General features: G+C 35.0%; 2 protein-coding genes across 2 annotated transcripts; both read right to left on the reverse strand.

Moving 5' to 3' along the window:
- Positions 1-221: 221 nt before the first annotated feature.
- LOC131855953 (cellulose synthase-like protein E1) lies at positions 222-1,328 on the reverse strand. The gene is made up of 2 exons (XM_059215740.1): positions 990-1,328; positions 222-776 (listed from the first exon to the last, which is right to left on the reverse strand). The coding sequence occupies exons 1-2, from the start codon at positions 1,326-1,328 to the stop codon at positions 222-224; spliced, it is 894 nt and encodes a 297-aa protein (XP_059071723.1).
- A 6,948-nt stretch (positions 1,329-8,276) lies between these two features.
- LOC131869348 (cellulose synthase-like protein E1) lies at positions 8,277-16,903 on the reverse strand. The gene is made up of 7 exons (XM_059215742.1): positions 16,587-16,903; positions 16,126-16,450; positions 15,780-15,920; positions 15,252-15,368; positions 14,951-15,163; positions 14,634-14,858; positions 8,277-8,372 (listed from the first exon to the last, which is right to left on the reverse strand). Exons 1-7 carry the CDS (start codon positions 16,844-16,846, stop codon positions 8,277-8,279), a joined length of 1,377 nt encoding a protein of 458 aa, XP_059071725.1. The 5' UTR covers positions 16,847-16,903.
- Between the last annotated feature and the right edge of the window lie 3,523 nt (positions 16,904-20,426).

Raw genomic sequence — 20,426 nt, forward strand, 5'->3', positions numbered from 1 at the left:
AATTAATTCCTTAAGAATAAGAACTTAAATACTCTTACTGAATGATGAAACACCAAGAATGAACATTTAAAACTCTACATTTAATATCACTTTAAAGAATAATAATTGAACCCTTTAAACTTGTTCTATTTCTAAAACTTGGCCAAATTAAGTACAATACTTACGTTCGGACTTCAGTACACAAACCATAATAGATTCCATAGAGTGCGTACAAACTTCTTTCAGTAGAGAGTAATTTGTAATGCCACAGAACATGCAACCGCCGCCACCATAATGGAGAACATTGTAATTGAAGTAGGCATCCGTCCTTTGTCTGTCCTCATAAACATTCCCTCCAATATAGGAAATCCATTCATCACTATAAAACTTGATAACATGAGCTGCACAAACATACCCTCAACTGCTGGATACCCACCCCTTACAAATTGTGTCATTCCACTCAACAGTGATATGAAGTTGATAATTGTGATAGTTGCAGGAGGAATAAACATTACTGAGGCCACTCCAAATTCAAAGATTTCTTCCTTGTATCTTTTGGCTGCTTCACTGTCTAACACTTTGCTTGTCACCTCAAAACCCACTTCAGAAATACCCATCAATTTGCAGAGCCCTTGAATTAATGCAAATGGATACGATGAGGTCCCCTTTATTGCCCACATCCTATGCTCGTTCCACCAACTCTTCACTGAACCTCCAGCCATCACAAATTCAACTATATTGTATGCATATGCAGAGAGTGATAGAAACCCAAAGAGCAGAAACCATGGACTTGAAATCTGCCATAAAACATGACAACGTTTAAGACAAACATGCAGGAGCAACCTATAGAAGCAACCTCTATGCTATGGTCAATGTGGGTTATCTATTTATTCAATTGAGTTTCACATAAATAATGAACATCTTAGACTCAACATGTCCATTGTTTACCTTCAAGCTCAAGTCTACATAAATAATAAGGTATTAACTATTTTACAACAAGCGTTGAGTACCTGAGGGAATACTGATATGGCGCAGAGGGTAGATAGGGCCGGAACCAAGCCATAAGAGAGTATATGCAGGCAGGACATAGCCCATAAACAGTAATAGCCATAACACATTCTGAGTGTTATACTAACACGACCAATCCCATACACAAATGGGCAGAACTTACTCACAAAAATTTCAAATAGACCTGCGGTCAATCTCTTATGTTGAATCAGGGTATCGTTCAAATTAAGAGGTGCACGCCCCTGAAAGGCGTTTCTTTGTGGAGTGCAGTAAGCAGATTTCCAGCCTCTGCAATGTATTGTAAATGCAGTTAAAACATCCTCCACTACACACCCATACATTATGCCAACCTGGAGAATAATCAAGGTTTTAAAGTGTAAATAAGGTTTTTACTGTCTCTAAAACAGAGAATAAAAATTTATGGAAGAAACTGTCTTTTCATCAATACTATAGGTGATATTTTATGATCTTTATAATTATAAGACAATGAAATTAAATGATGATTTTCTTGAGTGTTTTTTTTTTTACAGTGGCATCAGTATCATGTGTTTAAAAACTAAAATACAATGATAAATAATGAATTATAATTTTTTAAGGTAATATTAAAATTTATATACATATAAAAAATATATATAAGAAAAATTGAAATAAAGAATAAATAAAGTAATTCAAATCTGGTAACTCGTGATATAAACAGATGTATTTATCATTTATAATAATCAAAATAAATAAATAATTAAATTAAAAATTAAGATAGTCACATCCATCATTTTGGAAAAACGTGGAAAAATTAATTAACAAATTAAAAGGTCATTTAAGAGAGAAGAGGATGGGAGACAAATTAATGGTACGTATTGGTGTATCGGTAGAATAATGATAAGGGCATGGGCAAGCTGACTAGACTTTAGTCTCTAGCACCATTAATAAGGCAAGGCATCCCTTCATAACCATGGAGATTCATGGACTGCCTACTAGATTAATGTAGTGGGCATATTTCCTAGCATTCTAAAAAGATGTTCCTTATTTTAAAGAGGTTTAGAGCAATGGATGTAAGCTATTGTTGGTGGATGTCATCTGATAGTTAACCATTTGATAGAGATAAAGAGAAAATTTTAATTATTAAACTTTCATTTGTATATATCTTAAGTTATTAAACTTCGAGTCTATGAAAGCTATAGTAATTGTGATAGCACATATGTTTCATATAGGAAGTTATGACTTCTAGCTTTGTCTTTACTATTAACACTACTTAGGTGTTGAATGTTATTTTTCCATCAATTTAGATGTGTTCCTAAATAAAAAGAGGAGAGATTGGCAATGCTCTACCTTAAAATATTTTGCTAATAGTTTTTTCATGGAATTCACAATAACATAGTGAACCAATAAAAGCAAAATGCCAACAGATTTAAAAAAAAAACAAAAAAAAAGACATAAAGGAACATTCATACCCATAAAAAAATTTAAATTATTGTCTCTTTCTAGAGAAGGATGTTTCAAACCCTAATCCAATGAATAACATATCCACTAATTAATATTGGAATGTGATTTCCAAAGCTACTAGGTTGTCTTAGATAGAAAAGGGTTATGGTTATGGAGAGCAACAGTTATAGTAAGATTTTTGGTATGATTAAAGAAATAAGGATAATTTTTCAACTTGAATAATTTTAGTAATATATTTTTATTCTAGAATTACAAAATATCATTCTAGATTTTCTACACATTTAAATTAGTTTGAGAGGTGTAATTCTTTTTTTTTGTTGGTAACTCTAACAAAATCTAATATTTCTAATTATTGTCATTAACCTTTGAGAATAATGTTCAAGGATAAACCCTATAGAAATATTAAATCAATGATACAATAGAATAGTCTAAAAGCCACAACCCCTTAACATTATGGAAGATGATGAGATGGTCCCCTGTTCTCAGGAAATGTTGTTGGATAAACAAAACAAAAATAATGTGGAGGATGAGATAGAAGAGCTCAAAGAATGGGTTCTTAGCCTGGAACAAAAAAAATGAAGATTATAAACAAAAATTAGATAATTTGTGCAAGGCTTTTAGTTCTCTATGTGATATCACTAATAGAGTGATGAACAAGGCAGTTGTGGGAGTGGTGTTTCGACAGGGAAAAATAAAGAAGAAAAACAAGAAGCTGACTAAACAAGGGATGAAAAAGGTGGATGGGGAAGGTGGGCAAGACATGCAAGAGGACACTTGGGCCATCCAAGTTGATAGGTTGAAGCACAATTGGACCCTGATTAATAATGATTAGGCATCCCCCTCTTTTTTCTCTTAAGTTCTTTACCTGGTATAGGAGGTTAGTGTTTTTTCTTATGTTTATAAGATGTTGGGCATGTGTGCCTCTTAAACTAGACTTTATTTTGATGATGAATACTGTTCATGCTATGTTTAATCTTGATGATACTTGGTATCCAGGTATTATGATAAGAAGATGGTGGTTAGTTAGAACTAGTAGGTTTAGTTACATGGACATGGTTATATTTGACTATTTCAGAACGTTGATTATGACTCTCTTTGACTAGTTGTTTGGGGCTAGGGTTTTGTTGTTGCTCTGTGATTTTTCTATTTCATAGGTTCAATTATAGTTTTCATTTTACTTCCTTAAATTTAATTTTACTAATAGTTTTTGGCCGACATGTCAATTGAATTTTATAAACTGGTCTCTTTTATAATAGTTTTGGTTAGTCTATTTTGTTTAAGCTCTACTTTATCACTGGTAGTGAGGTTTTCTGGACTCGTCATTTTATGATTATGGTTTTTTTGTTATAACTTGGGATCAAGGTCCTTCTCTACTTACTTAATCAAAAATATGGTCTACAAATTAATTTGTAGTCTGTCATTGTGTGTCTTAATTGCATGGTCTAGTATACTCGACATAGTAAATAGTTTTTCTTTAGGTTATTTATAAATTTGGCTTACTATGGCTATCTGACCATTAAAACTTCTAGGGTTTTTCATAATTGTTTCATTGTGAATATAATTTACCTATTGTTTCCCTATCTAATTTAATATGGCTAGATTAATATTGTTTTATTCATTTTAATGTTATGTTGTAAGAAAGAAAATTGTGTATGGATCTTGATTCTAGTAATATTATTGTTGTTTGGTATAAAAAGTGGTGACAATTAAACTTGAATTTTATTTAGAAGTTTTTGATGTCACAAGTGGTTATTAATGTCCTTGGATTTAACTATATACCTACAAATAAATATCATAACTTATTATTGTCATCATTCTATGGTAAGATCACTATCATGAACATTGCCTTCAATAATTATAGCATTTTGTACCCATGAGGAAGTGTGAATGAGGATTGTAAACAAATAGAACATCTCTTCATTTATCTTAATAGGTTTATACAAAAATGGATGGTTTCTATTTGAGTAGTTAGCTCTAGTGCTATGTTAAAGAGATGATATAATGAGAGATTTTGGGATGTTCATTTTGAATTATGAATAATAAAGGTGGTGAGGTCTAATTTGAGATCTAGGCATCCTTAGATGGAATTGTTATAGAACATGTTTGTTAAAGGAGGAACTATATAGTAATATACAATAATAATTAATAAAATTGTACGAAATCTAGCCGTAGAATGGGTATCGGTAAATTATAGATTGTTACACTATTGGATTTTAATCCTTCTTATAGTTTTTCTTCTATATTATTCTTTATATTTCATTAATATGAAAAAATTATTACACAATTATAAAATGTTGGTGATATGAAAATATTGGTATATTTCCTAAAAAATATTATGAGAAAAATTATTTCGGAATTTAATCACATTTATAAATATCTATGTAGATAGTTCTTTAACAAATGATTTCTCTTTGACCCAAGTCCATAAGGATATACTTAATGAATAGATTTAAATTTTGCTCATTTTTTTCTAACCTTGAATATCTCTCCATTTTTAGTATGTTTCAACTTGAGGCGAAATATATATTAGTTATTTGTGATCTCATATTTTCACTAATATTTACCCAATATATATGGTGGGGAAGGAAAATGAAACAAAATTGTGCGGAGATTCAAGGTTGAAACCCTAGGACCAAATTGCTGGGATACAGACAACATATACAAATCACCGGATATTTTGATCGCAAAGGGGAGAAGAAACAAAATGTGGACTGCACTCTAGACATGAATTGGTTGAAGTAGGAGATAACAGTGGGAATTCGTAATACTGATCTAGCAGAAATGAAGTCAAGGTTAGGGCTTCCACGTTATTAGTGATTGGTGGCAACAGTTTGATTGGCATCAGCAAAATATCAGATGGACATTGCAAGTTGCAACCTATCCAAGCATATCAGGTCACTAGGAGGAAAATAATTAATTTTGGCTTGGAGTTTTCATTGCTCAGTCCTTGCTAAAAATCGTGGGTTTGATAAACTGGAAAATGGGATTCTTGAGTCGCACGACAGTTATTTAGCAATAATAAACTCAAGACACAAAATCGAAGTGACAACGAATGTATGCTAAATGATACTTCAGAGATAGCTTTAGCCAAACGATATCATTCTAGGGAGAATTCTGGACTGCGAATTCTGGACTACGAAATTTGGACTGCGAATTCTGGATTGTGAAATTTGGACTGCGAATTTGGACTACGAAATATATTTGGACTGCGAATTCTAGAGCGAATTTTGGAGCAATTTTTGGAGCATTTTTTTTGGAGGGTTTGTTGCGGACTGCGTGCTCTCCAACATCACCGTTATTGTCTAACATGGCCAACTCTATTAGGATGTGGAGGAGTTAATCTCCTCCACGTGGTTTGCATCTTCTCTCTGTGCCCTTATTACTCTTTTGCATTTACTTCGTGCCCTTATTACTGTTTTGCATTTACTTTCTACTCGGCGCTTAATGTATTTTTTGTACACGTTAACCTAACCATTAATCACACCTCTGATCGCTCATGTGACTCCTCTGTAGCTCCCAATAGAGCTTGAGTCTGATGGCGCTACCATTAATTCTCCTCAACCCACCGAGCAGGCTCATTCAAGCCAAACAAAAACATTTGCCGAGACTGCTAAACCTTCTAAGCAGGTTCACTCAAACCGAAAGAAAACCTTTGCCGAGACCATTGCTTCGTCTTCCCATGGAGTCCACCCTAGCGCGAGATTTTTTAAGACTCCTGGAGGCGAACAACTTGGTGAGGAAGGTAAGAGCCCTACCGTGCCCTCGAATTCTTTCTGCATTTCGCCAAACGATAGAAATTGTAGGCAAGTCTAGAAAGGTCTGTATATTATCTTTTTTAATAATCATGAATCCCAGGTTGAAATTATTAAAAGACAATACTGGATTGTTGGGAACACCTCCTTTCGTGCCCTAGCCTGGTCTTCAGAGGCCGTCAATGAGGAAGTTCTTGCGCTCTCAAGCCCTAGATGGGTTATCCTTAAGGATGTCCCTCCCTTCCTATGACGTTTTCTTCCCCAGGTATTGGAAACATTTGGGAGAATAATTTGGGTTGATGAAACAACGCGTTTAGTCCCTAACCTTGATGCAAGAATACTTATATCCATTAAAACTGGGGTCGACATCCCTCCTCTGCTAAACCTTAACATCGGTGATGAAACATTTGTTTGCCCTGTTGAAATACTTGGAGGACTAAACGCCTATTTTTTGTGCAAAAAAGAAGGGCATCTTCAGAAGAACTGCCCAATCATCAACCATAGGAAACAAAAAAATAACACTAACCTAGCAAGAACATCTGAAAAACCTAGCTCTGATAAGGAGTCGATCCCTAACCCAAGCAACCTTCATTCTGTTGGAAACAATAGCAACCCTAAAGATGATCCCTCCCTAAGGTCGATTCCTAGCCTCATCCCTATTGAATTAAACCCAATGATTGTTGACACCACTACCGAACCCCTCAACCCTACTTCCATTTCCTCCAAAATTTATGAGGATTCGCCTTCTGATTGTTTTCAAACAGTCACATCAAGAAAGCGGAGACAAAAGAATGCCCAACAACTCACCTTAAATCAAATCCGAGCTGGTGATCAAACTGCTAATTAGTTGACTACCAATAGCAAATACCCCATCACTATGAATGATGACATACTAAAAGCTTCACAAACTCTGACCACCTCCTTGGTTAAAAACATGGTTAAAAATTTAGAGAAGCCTTATCGCAGTGCTGGTGATGATAGCATGAGTGAAAATCCTGCAAAAATGGTGCTCAGGTCTGGGACCCCCAAACGATCTAAATCCACATTATTTGTAAAGGCTACCCCTGATGTTAACACCTCCAACCCCACGACTGCATCTCTGCTAAATGAAATAGAGGACAACCATATTATTGAAGTCATTTATGCTAATAAGGGACTAGAGGACATTAAGTCTAGCTCAATGCTCCTTGGCTTTCCAGGCTCCCAAGTACCTGAGTCGAACATTGTAGAAACTGCATATGGTAAAACTGAGCTATCAGAGCTTAGTGAGGAAGAGGATGACCTCATGAAAGGTTCCTCCATGGCTAAAAAGAAAGGTAGACCTTTTGGCTCCAAAAATAAGAAAAAGTCTGGAGATCAAAATGGTCTCCCAAACAGTCCCTCTTAATCCCTTTTTCAATGAAATACATCTCATGGAATATTAGAGGCTTGGAGTTGCCTGATAGAAAGTTTGTTATTAAGAGGTTTCTGAATTATCATAAACATCTAGATTTCTTGATGCTTCAAGAGCTTAAATCTGTTGAGTTCTCCCTTGACACTGCACTTGATTTTATTTGGAGAGATGTGATCAAAATATGCATCAATCATCCTAAGGGAAAGGGTGGAGTTGGTCTCCTCATTAACCCTAAGTGGGAAAATCACATTAGGGATAGGGGTGTCTCCCCTTGTAATAGAGTGGCTTGGGCCTCCCTAGATATCAGAGGCTCCTATTTTGGGGTATGTTCTATATATGCACCTAATGATCATAGGGAAAGAGTGTCCCTTTAGAATTGGATGGCAGCCCTTCCAAGTATCCCTTGGGTCATGGTTGGAGACTTTAACATGATTGAAAACCAAGATGATAAGGCCGGGGGTATCCCTTTCAAATGGAAGTGCCAAGAGAAACTTCACTAGGCTAGATTTAAACAACACATGAAGCTATTTGACCCCCTTGAAGGTAGGAAATCTGAATCCTCTACACTATGGTACACCTGGTGCAACTTTCAGCAAGGCCCCAGCCAAATTTACTCTAGATTAGATAGGTTCTATGTTAATAAAAATTTCTTCTCCTTCTCCCCTAACCACTTGGGGAACTCAGTGGCTATTCTACCAGTAACCTTATTTGACCATTTCCCTATCATTGCTATCATCAATACTAGGAACTCCATCCCTAACAACAATCCTCTCAATAAGAAGTTTATCCTTAATACCTCCCTGCTAAATGACAAGGATGCCCTAACAGCCATTAAAATGGTTAGACTCTTTAACATGCACTCTCAACATCCCCAATCCCACACCCTCAGATAGAACAGAAATGTCTCCTTTTGGAAAAAAAATTCCAAACTATAGGCCAGAAGAAAGCCAAGGATTTCAGGCTTGTGGAAAAAACTCCCACTAATCGGCTCCACTCCTTGGAACATGAAATACAATTACATCCTTCCTCCTCTGTCCTGGCAGAATGGGTAGCTCAGGCTAGAGACATTCTTAGGAAACATCAATAGGTCAAAATCAAGGGTGCCCTCATCAGAGCACGTAATTATTGGCTCAAATTTGGAGATAAAGGCTCTAAAGTCTTCTTCAATCTCCTTAAACAAAAAAAAAAAAGAGAAAAAATTGACAGAATCGTAGTTGAGGATAAGGAACTCCTGAACATCAATGAGATCAAAGATGCTTTTGAAATATTTTATAAAACCCTCTTTACCTCGGAAGATAGTGAAGCCTCAAAAGAGGCTAGAAATAGGTGCAATAATATTATCCCAAAAAGAATCTTTGAGGCTGAAGCTCTTTCTCTCAAGACCAAAATCTCTATGACAGAAATTGTTGATGCCATTAAAGCCCTTCAAGGATGATAAGGCCCCTGGCCCCGATGGAATTCTTGCTAAGTTTTACAAAACCAATATTGAGTGGGTCACCAAAGACCTTTATGACATATACACCGAAGCATTTGATAGTGGCACCCTTGGGGAGTCCATCAATAGGGGCATTGTTAAACTTATCCCAAAAGATGGGGACAAAGCCCTCATTAAAAATGGGAGGCCAATTACTCTCCTTGACATTTCTTATAAAATCCTAGCCAAAGCCATAGCCTCTCGCTTTGAGAAGATCCTTGGACCAAGTTCATCTGCTCTACCCAAACAAGATTCATTAAAGGAAGGTATATCTTGGAGAACCTTGTCACTAGCTGGGAATCTATGGAATGGGCCAAAACTTCAAATCAAGATACTGCCATGTTCCTTGTAGACTTTGAGAAGGCCTATGACAGGGTGGAATGGAACTTCATCCTCATGATGCTCAAAGCCTTTGGTTTCCCTAGCAAGTTCTGTAAATATGTCCAAATTCTCCTCAAAGATGCCTCCGCCCTGGTTGAAGTTAATGGATCACTTTCCCAGTCTATTCCTCTTTCTAGATCCTTTAGATAGGGCAGCCCCCTTGCCCCTGCTCTATTTGTCATTGCCTCAGACGCCCTCTTTTACCTCCTAAGAGATGATACCCTATCCCCTAAAGTTCATGGCATTAAGATGCCAAATGACTCTGAATTGCTCAACATACAATTTGTTGATGACACTGCGCTCTTCCTGGAGCTCTCTAGGCATAACATTGACTCCCTCAATCAAAAGCTTGCAACCTTTGGCAGAGCGTATGGTGCTCGTATCTCCAATTTCAAGTCTATCCTGCTTGGGTGGAATGAGGAACCCCCAGATTGGCTTCAGCAGGTTGGATACTCATGGGGAGGACCCAATAAAATAGTCAGGTACCTCGGTATCCCTTTTTCTGTCTCTCCCTCTCTCAAGGATATGTGGATTTGGGTCAAAGAAAAGATTGACAAAAACCTTAATAAATGGGACAATAAGATTCTATCCCTGGCTGGTAGGATCCAAGTCTGCCGAAAAATTCTCTCCTCCTATAGTTTGTACTACTCCTCTATCTGGATGTTCAGTAACTACCAAGTTTATGAGATCCAAAAATCTATCAGGAGCTTCCTTTGGTATGATGGTAAGGGTAAAAGAAAGGCCCATGCAGTCAAATGGCTATGGTGCCACATAGATAAGAAACTTGGTGGGCTGGGACTTAAAGATCTCAGAATGCAAGGAGTTTCCCTAGCTGCCAAGTGGATATTTCATGCCCTAGAAGGACAAGAACCCTAGAAGATCCTTGTCAGAAATATCATACAAAATGGCATCCCCAAGTCTACCAAATCTTGGAAAGTCCCCCCCTTTAGTGATCTGATAGCAGATGGATTCTCTGTGTCTGTTCAAGGCACTTGGGCATTTAAATCCATCTAGAAATCTTGGGATCATGTGCGTAAACTTATTACCAACTCTAATATTGACTGTAATAATACTCTGCATGGGGAAAGGTCAATATGGTGGAATCTCTACCATAACTCTAAACCCCTTGCTTTAACCCAAGGTTGCTCTGCTAGGAATTGGTATAATAAAGGCATTAAATACCTCATGGACATCTTGGAACATGATAATCTCATCAGCTGGGAGGACCTTAGCAATAAGTTTGGCCTCCCTGCCTCGCATAAGAGAACCTACAATATGATTAAAAATGCTTGTGCTTGTCTAGATCTTCCTAGGAACACTGATGTAGATGCTCATAGATACCTCTCATTCAGATGGAAGGATGGCTCCCTCCTCTCCAAGGTCAAATTCAAGTCTATCTACAAACTGCTCACTCATGATACCACGATGATTGATCATATTAACTCCCTCTGGTATGTTGACCTTAATACATCTGCCTGGCAGAAAACATTTGAGAAACTATGGAAGTCCCACATCCCCCCTAAAATCAAATGCTTCAGGTGGCAACTAATGTTGAATAGACTACCTATTAGGAATAACATTGTTGCCTTCGACCTATGCTCTGTATGTAGGAAGCCTGAGACTATGTGGCACATCTTTTTTGACTACATTTTTGCCAAAGAGGTCTAGTTGATGTTTGGAATTTCCATTATTGAACATGTTTGTACTCTTGATATTATTGCTAGATTCATTCATGGCCTCAAGAAGGATGCGAACCTATTTTGGCAAATTCTCTCTTCTTTCATACTTTGGTTTATTTGGAAGCTTAGAAATGAGGAAAAATTCCAAGGTACTGATAGGACTCTTACTGGGTTTTTTAAGAAACTCACACGTTATAAAATTGTTGTGCAAGTATGCGTTTTGATGAATGTTGAGAGGGAGAATCTATTGTGTTTCCTTAGGGATGGCCGGGAAACCATGTTCATATATGAGATGAAGGATGGCTTTGAATGGGCTAGAATTGCGGAGAACCAGACTGCATTCGATGAGGCTCTAAAGAAACTGATCAAGGAAATCAGAGACAATAGAGGTCCCTACTTTGATAAGCTCGAAATGTTTACCCAGGTCCTAGAGCGGAAGAAGGTGGTGTGGATGGAAGGGCCACAAGGATGGACAACATGGATGGAAAACCAAGATGAGATTCTGCAATAGGTGTCCAGTAGCCTCTAGTTGATGTATATGGTTCACTGTATATACTCTCTCTCATAACTCTTTTTTGTGTAGGAGGTTGTCTTTGATCAGTCGGATAATCCCACTGATTAATGGCTAAGGCTTTGCCTCCCATCCTTGTTTTTGTATAAACTCTCCTTATTTTGGTCTCTCGATATATATATATGGTGGAACCAATGTAAGTCAACCTATTACCATTTAGCCAATTTAAGTTGAGGTGTGTTTTAAGATTTGAAAAATCTACTTCAATCTTGGATAAAATTTTAGTCATTATAAGCATAACCTTCTTTGATGTGAATGTGTGAGAATGAAACAAGTATTATATAAGCTAAAATCAATTAATTTTATGGTTCAAACACTATGGCATTATATCTCATATCATTAACCAATATAGGAGGGCATAGGTTAGGTGATTTTTATCCTTCTAACAAATAAGTGCATAATACATTTGGCCATGCCATGGTAACAAATGAGTTAAAGAAAAATGCTAACTTCATATTTAGTGAGGATGTTGAATTTATCTATTATGATGTGTGGCTTGAGCAACTCCTAATGGTTATGAATGAACTACCTTATCTAAATTTGTACCTAGACCTATGTTAACTTTCAGATGGATATCCCTTTATTACTAGTACTAAATATGGACAAGTAATACAAGGTATTATCAGTTGTAGTATGTTGTCTCAATTTAATATTAGTTTATTTGGATAATGGTATGCTAAGTTTTATGATTGGTGTTTATACAAAAATTTCAAGCACTTAAAAATACGATATTGTTTAAATTTAGTATGATGAGTTAATTTCTATCTAAAAGAAAACATGTTTTTAAATAACAAATTTAAGTGAAGGGAATAAATTTTAATTATCATAAGTGGTATTGATTTATGTTTATGTGTTTGACTAGAGACCAATTTATGTGGACCTAAAATGCTACTCACGAGTTGATAATTTGACTATAAGCCCTATAGGACCTTGAAACTAGGTTTCTATATCACTTATAATGTACTAGATAATCAATTCAACCTACCTATCATTTTTATTATTTACTAAACATGTGTACTTAGCTAAAACATAACCCTTACATATTAGAGATAATTTTGATATAGCCATGGATAGTGAGCTATTAGGAGTACCATGAAAGTGACAGGTGCTAATTGTTATTAGTGATATCCATGATAGGAAGCAAGCATAATTTAGGTAGCTATTATTAGTACCATGTAAGTGGCATATGCTAGGAGCTAATTACTATATATTAGGGTCTGGCTAATTGTGGTTAGTAATATGGAGGAAATAAATTTTATGAGCTACCCATGGTATTGTAGTGCTTATCCATCTTTTATCATTTCTATGCGTGTGATAGATCCTAGAACCTATCTTATACTAGGTTAAATTCATTGTTTCTAGTGGCATAGTGGAGATAGATATCATGATCCACCAACTTGAATGGTTTGACAAACTATAACAATATTAATAATGACCTTATGTGATGTACATGTTGTCACAATTGTCCCTTATATAATAATGATCACAAGTACTATGTGATGCTTTTAAATCATCATAGCTAGTGTAGTGAATAAGGGAAAAGGATGGGACCATGATGTAGTATAGAATGCATCAACATTTATTTATTTAGTTAGGATGCACTAATAGGGAAAGTTTTAATCAATCAGGTAATCCATTAGTGACACATCCAATTTTTCTTCTTGATTGGTTTCTATGAATATGCGAGTCAATCATTATGTAAAAATGGTTTGTGCTATGTGCATCTTGTTATACTTATGCCATTTCTAGTTATGAGGATCAGTAATATGATATCCTTCCTTGTTGGCATAGTTCATTGTGGGTTGAGAAAAGGATGGGATCCATGATGTAATATGGGATGCATTGGCATTATATTTTTTGAAGGGGATGTGCATACAAACTTATGTGTTAGTGAACAAGTAAATTAACTGCACTATATTTATGTGATATATGTCCAAGCTAGTCACCATGTGTACCTATGATGTTGCTAGTCAGCTTATGCATAGATGATGTATTCCTAACCTAACCCCCATGCATACTTGTGAAATATATAAGAGATAATCACCTTTGTATGTTCAACCTTGGTGGGAGCTTGCAATGCTATGCATCGGCGATGTATGCTTCTACCACTATGTGAACATTTGATGTTAAAATGATATAGTCCTTAATTAGTACAATGTATGTTCATAAGTGGGTCATAAACTAATGTTGTCTTGGAACATACACTTGATAAAAATGAATTTGATAACATTGTTGGAGTAAATATAATTTACTCATAAGATTAAGTTTAATTAGGCATTATCATTTTCTAGGTGCATTGGTATTTGCACTCAAGTTGTTGTTAATAGTTGTCAATAGCTATTTCTTACCAATATTAATATTTGTGCCAATATTTGGTAAGTAGTTGTACCTACCCTTGCACCTTATTGGTGTTCACATTATAGCCTTTTCCTTTATAGGAAATGCGTTTGTACTACTGTGTTCATCTCAATATCATCATTTCTTTGATGGAATATCATTTCTCTCATGTGAAGGTTTATAACTATTTGTGCTCTTGGGAGGTTGATCACTCTAACAAAGATTAAATTTAATGGGATTGAATTGAAGGCATAAAAAACCAATGATCAACTGTGGTTCAAAAGCAAGACTAGAAATCTTGAGGATGGGAATAATTCTCTCTATCATTGAAATACAAAGTACATATCCTCTAATTCCTAAAGAAAATATATAAGTTTAATGATATTATGAATGAATCCTAATGATATAGATAAAAATCTATAAGTAATCCTAACATTTGAAATATAACACATTCTAATATAACTATTTTGATTTTAAGTTCCTAATTTAATTAAATGATGCTGATTGATTAAATCAATGCTTATTGTGTGAACCAATAAAATCAATAATATTGAAAGGTGTTTATTGCAAAGTTAAGCAAGATAAAACTTACATGCTGGACCATATAATTTAGATTTACCTTTTTGCCCCAAAGTGAGTTCTCCTCGTAAGTGCAACTGGCAAGTGTCGTTGCCTTATTTAATATCTCGGATGAACATTCTTTTTCCACTTCTAAATTTGCAGATTCAATGGATGCTTTAATTACATTTTGTGGCTCGCTTCCGCATAGAACATCCCTACGGTGCACACATCCTGTGCCCACGTAGATTGGACCTTCTGCTCCATCTATACCTTTACCTTGTATCTGCATATATAGAGTAATCCATGATTATTATAGAGTTTTGTGCATAAACAGATGGTGTTGTTATTAATATAATATAGGTTGCATATACGTACATCGAAAATTCTCTTGAGATGATTGGCATACAAATCATATTTTGTAATGCCATGAAACCTTTGGGGAAATTGGACATACCCAAACTGATGACCAGTTTGAGGGTCCATGAGAAAGCACATAGCTTCACGAAGTGCTTTACAGTTGTTGGCATACATATCGCAATCCAATGTAAGAATGAATGGAGCATTGCTCATCAAAGCAGAAACTCTAATCTGCAAACAAGGTTTAACCCCAATTAAAATGATTATTTTTCACCAAGCTAATAAGAGTAAAGATATGAGATGGAAGCAAGAAAAATACCAGAACATTGAGAGCACCGGCCTTAAAATTGTGTGGGCATCCAGGTCGCTTTTCACGAGACACATATACAAGACGGGGGAAATAAACGCCACCATCCTTTCCCTTCTCTAGCAAAATCTACAGTAAACCCAAGTAGCCAAAGCAAATATATATTTGTAAAAATAACTGATGAAGAAAGTAAAAGCTAACAAATTTTCATAATCTATTCTAATCTTGTATGCAAATTTCTGGATTAGATTGTGTGAGCAATTTTTTCTATCAATGTTTCGAATCACACTCTGTGATTCATCATCAGGATGGAAGAGAGTTTAAGGAGTTCTCTTGCATCCTCATGATGAATCACAGAGTGTGATTTGAAATGTTGACTCCTTAAACTCTCTTATATCCTGATGATGAATCACGGAATGTGATTCGAAACGTTGATGAAAAAAATTGCTCACACAATCTAATCCAAAAACTTGCATACAAAATTAAAATTGTAATAAATTGCATGAACAGTATTGTGAAAGTCAGTATGATTTTAGTGACCTGAACTATACTGTGATGGTCTCCCAAAGTGATCCCTGAACTCCATTCCCTAAACCCATCATGCCGATTGCGCATGGCTTCTGGAACAATGCCCGTCTCCACAGTGCTATTTATACGATGTTTCATCTCTTCGTACATTGTCTAGCAAATGGAAAACAAAATAAAAATATGGTAGAATCAAGTTTTCATGATCTACTGTATGATTTATCATCACAAATTTCTCATCCAAAATATGTACCCAAAAATTTAACAAATCCATGTTAATAAACACAAAATTACACATCCCACATGTATCTTCAATACAAATCTTATTTCTTCTAATTCATAGCTCAACCTGCTATCTTACCTTGAGCTTTTCCCACTCAGTTGCAAACAACAAACTCTTATTTTGGTGAGCATCACTTTCTGAAAAGTATGCATCTGGACACCTCTGTTGGATGAAATATTTGTGGCAGAAAGGAACCCAAATCTTTGCAAACATCGAAGCTTCAAACAGAGCGTAGAAGGTAAGTGCAGATCCTCCGTCATCAGACACATAACATGACAGTTTTTCTGTGGGATAATCATGAGCCAGAGTGGACAGTACAGTATCTACAACATTCATTGGAGGCTCTCTAATTGGATCAGCAGTACATATAAATATATCAACAGGTGGTAGATCATTTTCAAACCTGCCCATTTACAAACAATACTGAATCTACAGTTAGAAAAGGAAACATTCTGCACTATAGTGGTGGCTCTCTATTTTTTAACCTGACTGTAGACGATTGAGAACCTACCAATGTACATAAACAAAATCATCCTTACCTCTCAGAAAGCCTTTCTGGGAAAGTGTATCGAGTCACAGGTCGCCACCTGAAGGCCTGCTCTAATGCCCAAATGAAGGCAAACCCCAGCTCTGCAGCAAACACCATAATCCATGGAAAATAATCTTCTCTTGGCATATAACTAATGCGATAGAAAACAAGAGCCAAAATTCCAGTAAAATATATGCAGGCAAAACCTCTGGTTATTTTTAGACAAGGCTTTTCAAATGTTGTATAAAGAGGGAAATCTGTGGACTCCATCTTGTTTCTGCTTCGGTTAAGGAAAGATGGAAGAATGAGATCAGACTTAAGATCAGAATCAAGTCTACTGAATTTAGTGGAATGGATATTTTTTCACTAATGGGGAAAAATTATTATTTATGCACCCGAACCAGTATACTACAAAACAGATATTAAAATGTTGAAAATCAATAAAACATTTAAATAATTTATATTCTATTTATAGAAAAGAGTGAACGAAATGACATTACCTAACAGTCAAATTATCATTCACATTTACATTTAGACCAAATAATATATCAAATTATAAATCAATCCAAAAGATAAACAATATTTAAGTCCAACCAGACATCAATGCAAATAAAATATCTTACTAGACAGAAAGATATCCTGAAACAAAACAATAAAAGACACGTTATTGCTGATTGGGGCATTGATAATTGATAATTGTTCTTAACGCACAGGTAGATTCATAAACAGCTTAAAAAAACGTGTCCCGCAAATCACGCTGCTTACGTTGTTATCACCTTCGCTTTCCTACAAAAACTTCACAGTTTTCTTTAACTCTGAAAACGAACTTATTCATTATTCAAATATTTGGATCATATAAATTTTTTTCCTTTGGATGACATATAATTAAAAAACAGGCATTGAAGGACGCGAGCATCTTGTGGATGCTAAACTTTATATATGTGGGAGGTAGACGAGAAAAACAAATTTGTGAAGATGAAGTTTTGACCAGAGCATAGAAAGACAGTTCCATTGCATGTACTCCAAATGATAGGACGGCACAGCAGCAACGGTTACAAAAATTGCTAAACTAAATTCTATTCATTTCTTTATGTTTTTCTGCTTTGTGCCCTCTCCAAACATTGACCATACACTACTTTTTTTTACATATGGTGTTATGAATTTCTAGGCACCAAGTTAGAATTCTAATTTTTGAAGTATTGTATAAAGAAATGTTAAGTGATTTTTCGGTTTTTAGTGAAGTTGAATGACTGAGAAAGAATTTATTAGAAACAAATTTTATTAGTGTAAGTTTAGAGATGCTTTCAGAATGAGGTTAATGCCACTGAACAACCAAAAAAATATTTTGATTTTATTGATGTAACTTTTTAAAGTAAATCCTTACAATCCACCATAATTTCTCAATTCCTAATATTGGAGAAGTCATAATCTAACATAAGTTTTTAATTAGCATTATTTGAAAACTCAATATCTTAATGCAGATGCTTCTGGATTAGATGATGTGGATTAGATGATGGGCATTAATTCATTATGGATTGTGGAAACTTGATATCATTAACTTAAAGTATAATATATTTTTTTTCAATGAACTTGGTATATTTCTTCTTGTCATTATATAAAGTTCACAAAGATTTCATTTCAATAAATGTAAATATATATTTTTTAATTTTATTATAGCAATGCATTATATGTAAAGCTATCAAAAAGATTCTATTTAATTGGTAAAACCACTTGATTCTCATATAAGAGATCAAGCATCAATTCTCCTCAATGGTATCTTAGCATTAGTAAGGCATGTCTAAGTGACGATCCTAGATTGCATTGATAATGTGTGGTGGGCTCATAGTGAAAAGGGAGAAAAGCGAGGATAAATATGGAGCCTTGACAAAGGACATATGAGAGAACATTCAAGCTATGGTAGTGAAGGATTTAAAACACAAAATAAAATTTCATAAGAGGGTGAGAAAAAGCCTACACATTCAAAATATAGCTACAAAATATTCCTTATAGGTAGAGTTTTTCCAATTCAAGGATTTAAGACACAAAAGAAAATTTCATAAAAGGGTCACAAGAAAAAGTGTACATGTTCAAAATATAGTTACCAAATAGTCCTTTTAGGTAGAGTTTTTTTCCAAATCAATATACTTGAGAAATGATTGCCAAAATCTAAGAAATAAATGACAAGCACAAATGAATGAAGTCAATCTAGTGTATTAAGATTTCTCAATGATTATGAGAACAAATCCTTGGATAAGCAGGCCAGGAGAAGGAGATGAGATGGTTCGACACAACCACTGACTAACCCTCCTAGCATGCAACACTTGTAGCTCACTTGACAAGTGTATGATCGAGTGGCAAGTGTGTATGCACAAGGTGTCTCCACAAGGGCAGACATGTGTCTATACCACATGAGGTGAGGCAACTAACTCAACTAGCCTAAGTAAACTTAAACTAAGTGTGAAAAGTTCAAACATAGTCCTAACTAGTTTGATAATAACCTTCTTTATAGTAACAACTTGCAATTGAATTGTACGACATATGGCTCTTACAAACACTCTCAAAATTCAAATATGTGTTTTGGAGGGGGTGAGGGGAGCGGGGTATTAGAACCCCCACTATTAAATCTCAATAGGTATACTATTTGTGAAATTATATTTTATTTATAGAAAAATTCAATTTACTATATAATTCATTTAGTGTGTTTTGAAATAATAATTAAGTCAATAATAATTATCTATTCTAAATGAATTAAAACTAATAAACATGATGATGACAATAAAATTAATTAACTCTTTACTAAATTAAAACTATTAATAATAAAGATTTTGCTAGAATAACATTACTATGAGGAAAACAACATTAGATAGGATTATACTAAATTTGTGATCAAATTGTTGGTAGCTTTGGTCAATTAAAAGAAACAAGAAAAAACACCTTCTTAAAACAAATTAATTTGCAAGTTATTACCTAACTTAGATGCAAACAAATTCATGGATCCACATAAATAAAACCTTTATAATTTCTCACTTCATCTATAATTTATAATATATAAACATGCAAAACTCTCTAAAATTAAGTCATGAGATTAGGCCTTAAAAGGATGTAAGAAGCATGTAGCCCTAAGATTATTTAAATTGGTAAAACATAAATTATCATAATTTCTTCGGACTTTAGTTAGATGATTTATTTATTTATTTTATCAAATGAATAATAATATAATAAATTTCAACCCTAAACTAATGTGAAAATGTGAATATAATATAAAACAAAGAACACGATCACTCAAATACAATTCTAAGATTCTAAAACTTCATGTGAACAATCCTAGAGGTTATGTGGCTAATCTAAGAACTCCTATGTGCCACATCCCTGTTGTTGACACCGACAGTATATTAAATAAGTGAATAAAGTAATTTGAAGTGGTTTTCGAAATAGGAAAAAGAGAGAGAGAGAGGTAGTCGAGAAGCATGAATGCAAGTAATCTATTTCATCTGCCTTCATTCCACGATAAGGGACAACATGCAATTAATAAGAGTGGAATAGGTATGGTGGATATAGTCATAGGGAAATGGCATCCCTGTCCATAGACAAGAAAAGTCTGCAAGTCAGGTGAAAGAAATAAAATGTTCTAGTACAGACTACGCCTTTTGTAAGGCATGGTGCCCCATAGTTCAGTCAATCACCCACGTGAATGGATGGGCAGGAAATAAGGTTCGTGCCATTAAGAGGCATGGGAGCACAATGTGATGAGATTTTTAGATGGGAAAGTTGTTGGGAATTTATGAGAGGGCAGCGATTGAAAGTGAAGGGAGAGGAGATCGTTGGCAGTATGAATCTGACTGGAAAAAGG

The sequence above is a fragment of the Cryptomeria japonica genome, unplaced genomic scaffold (genome assembly GCF_030272615.1).
Source record: "Cryptomeria japonica unplaced genomic scaffold, Sugi_1.0 HiC_scaffold_244, whole genome shotgun sequence".
Taxonomy (NCBI): Eukaryota; Viridiplantae; Streptophyta; class Pinopsida; order Cupressales; family Cupressaceae; genus Cryptomeria; species Cryptomeria japonica.

Coding starts and splice junctions, on each gene's coding strand:
- LOC131855953 (XM_059215740.1), bottom strand. CDS start 1,328: ATGTATGGGTGTGTAGTGGAGGATGTTTTAACTGCATTTACAATACAT. Junction 777..989: donor CCATATCAGTATTCCCTCAG/GTACTCAACGCT, acceptor GTTTTATGGCAG/ATTTCAAGTCCATGGTTTCT.
- LOC131869348 (XM_059215742.1), bottom strand. CDS start 16,846: ATGGAGTCCACAGATTTCCCTCTTTATACAACATTTGAAAAGCCTTGT. Junction 14,859..14,950: donor ATCTCAAGAGAATTTTCGAT/GTACGTATATGC, acceptor CTATATATGCAG/ATACAAGGTAAAGGTATAGA. Junction 8,373..14,633: donor ACTCACTTTGGGGCAAAAAG/GTAAATCTAAAT, acceptor GTCATTTAGCAG/GGAGGTATTAAGGATAAACT.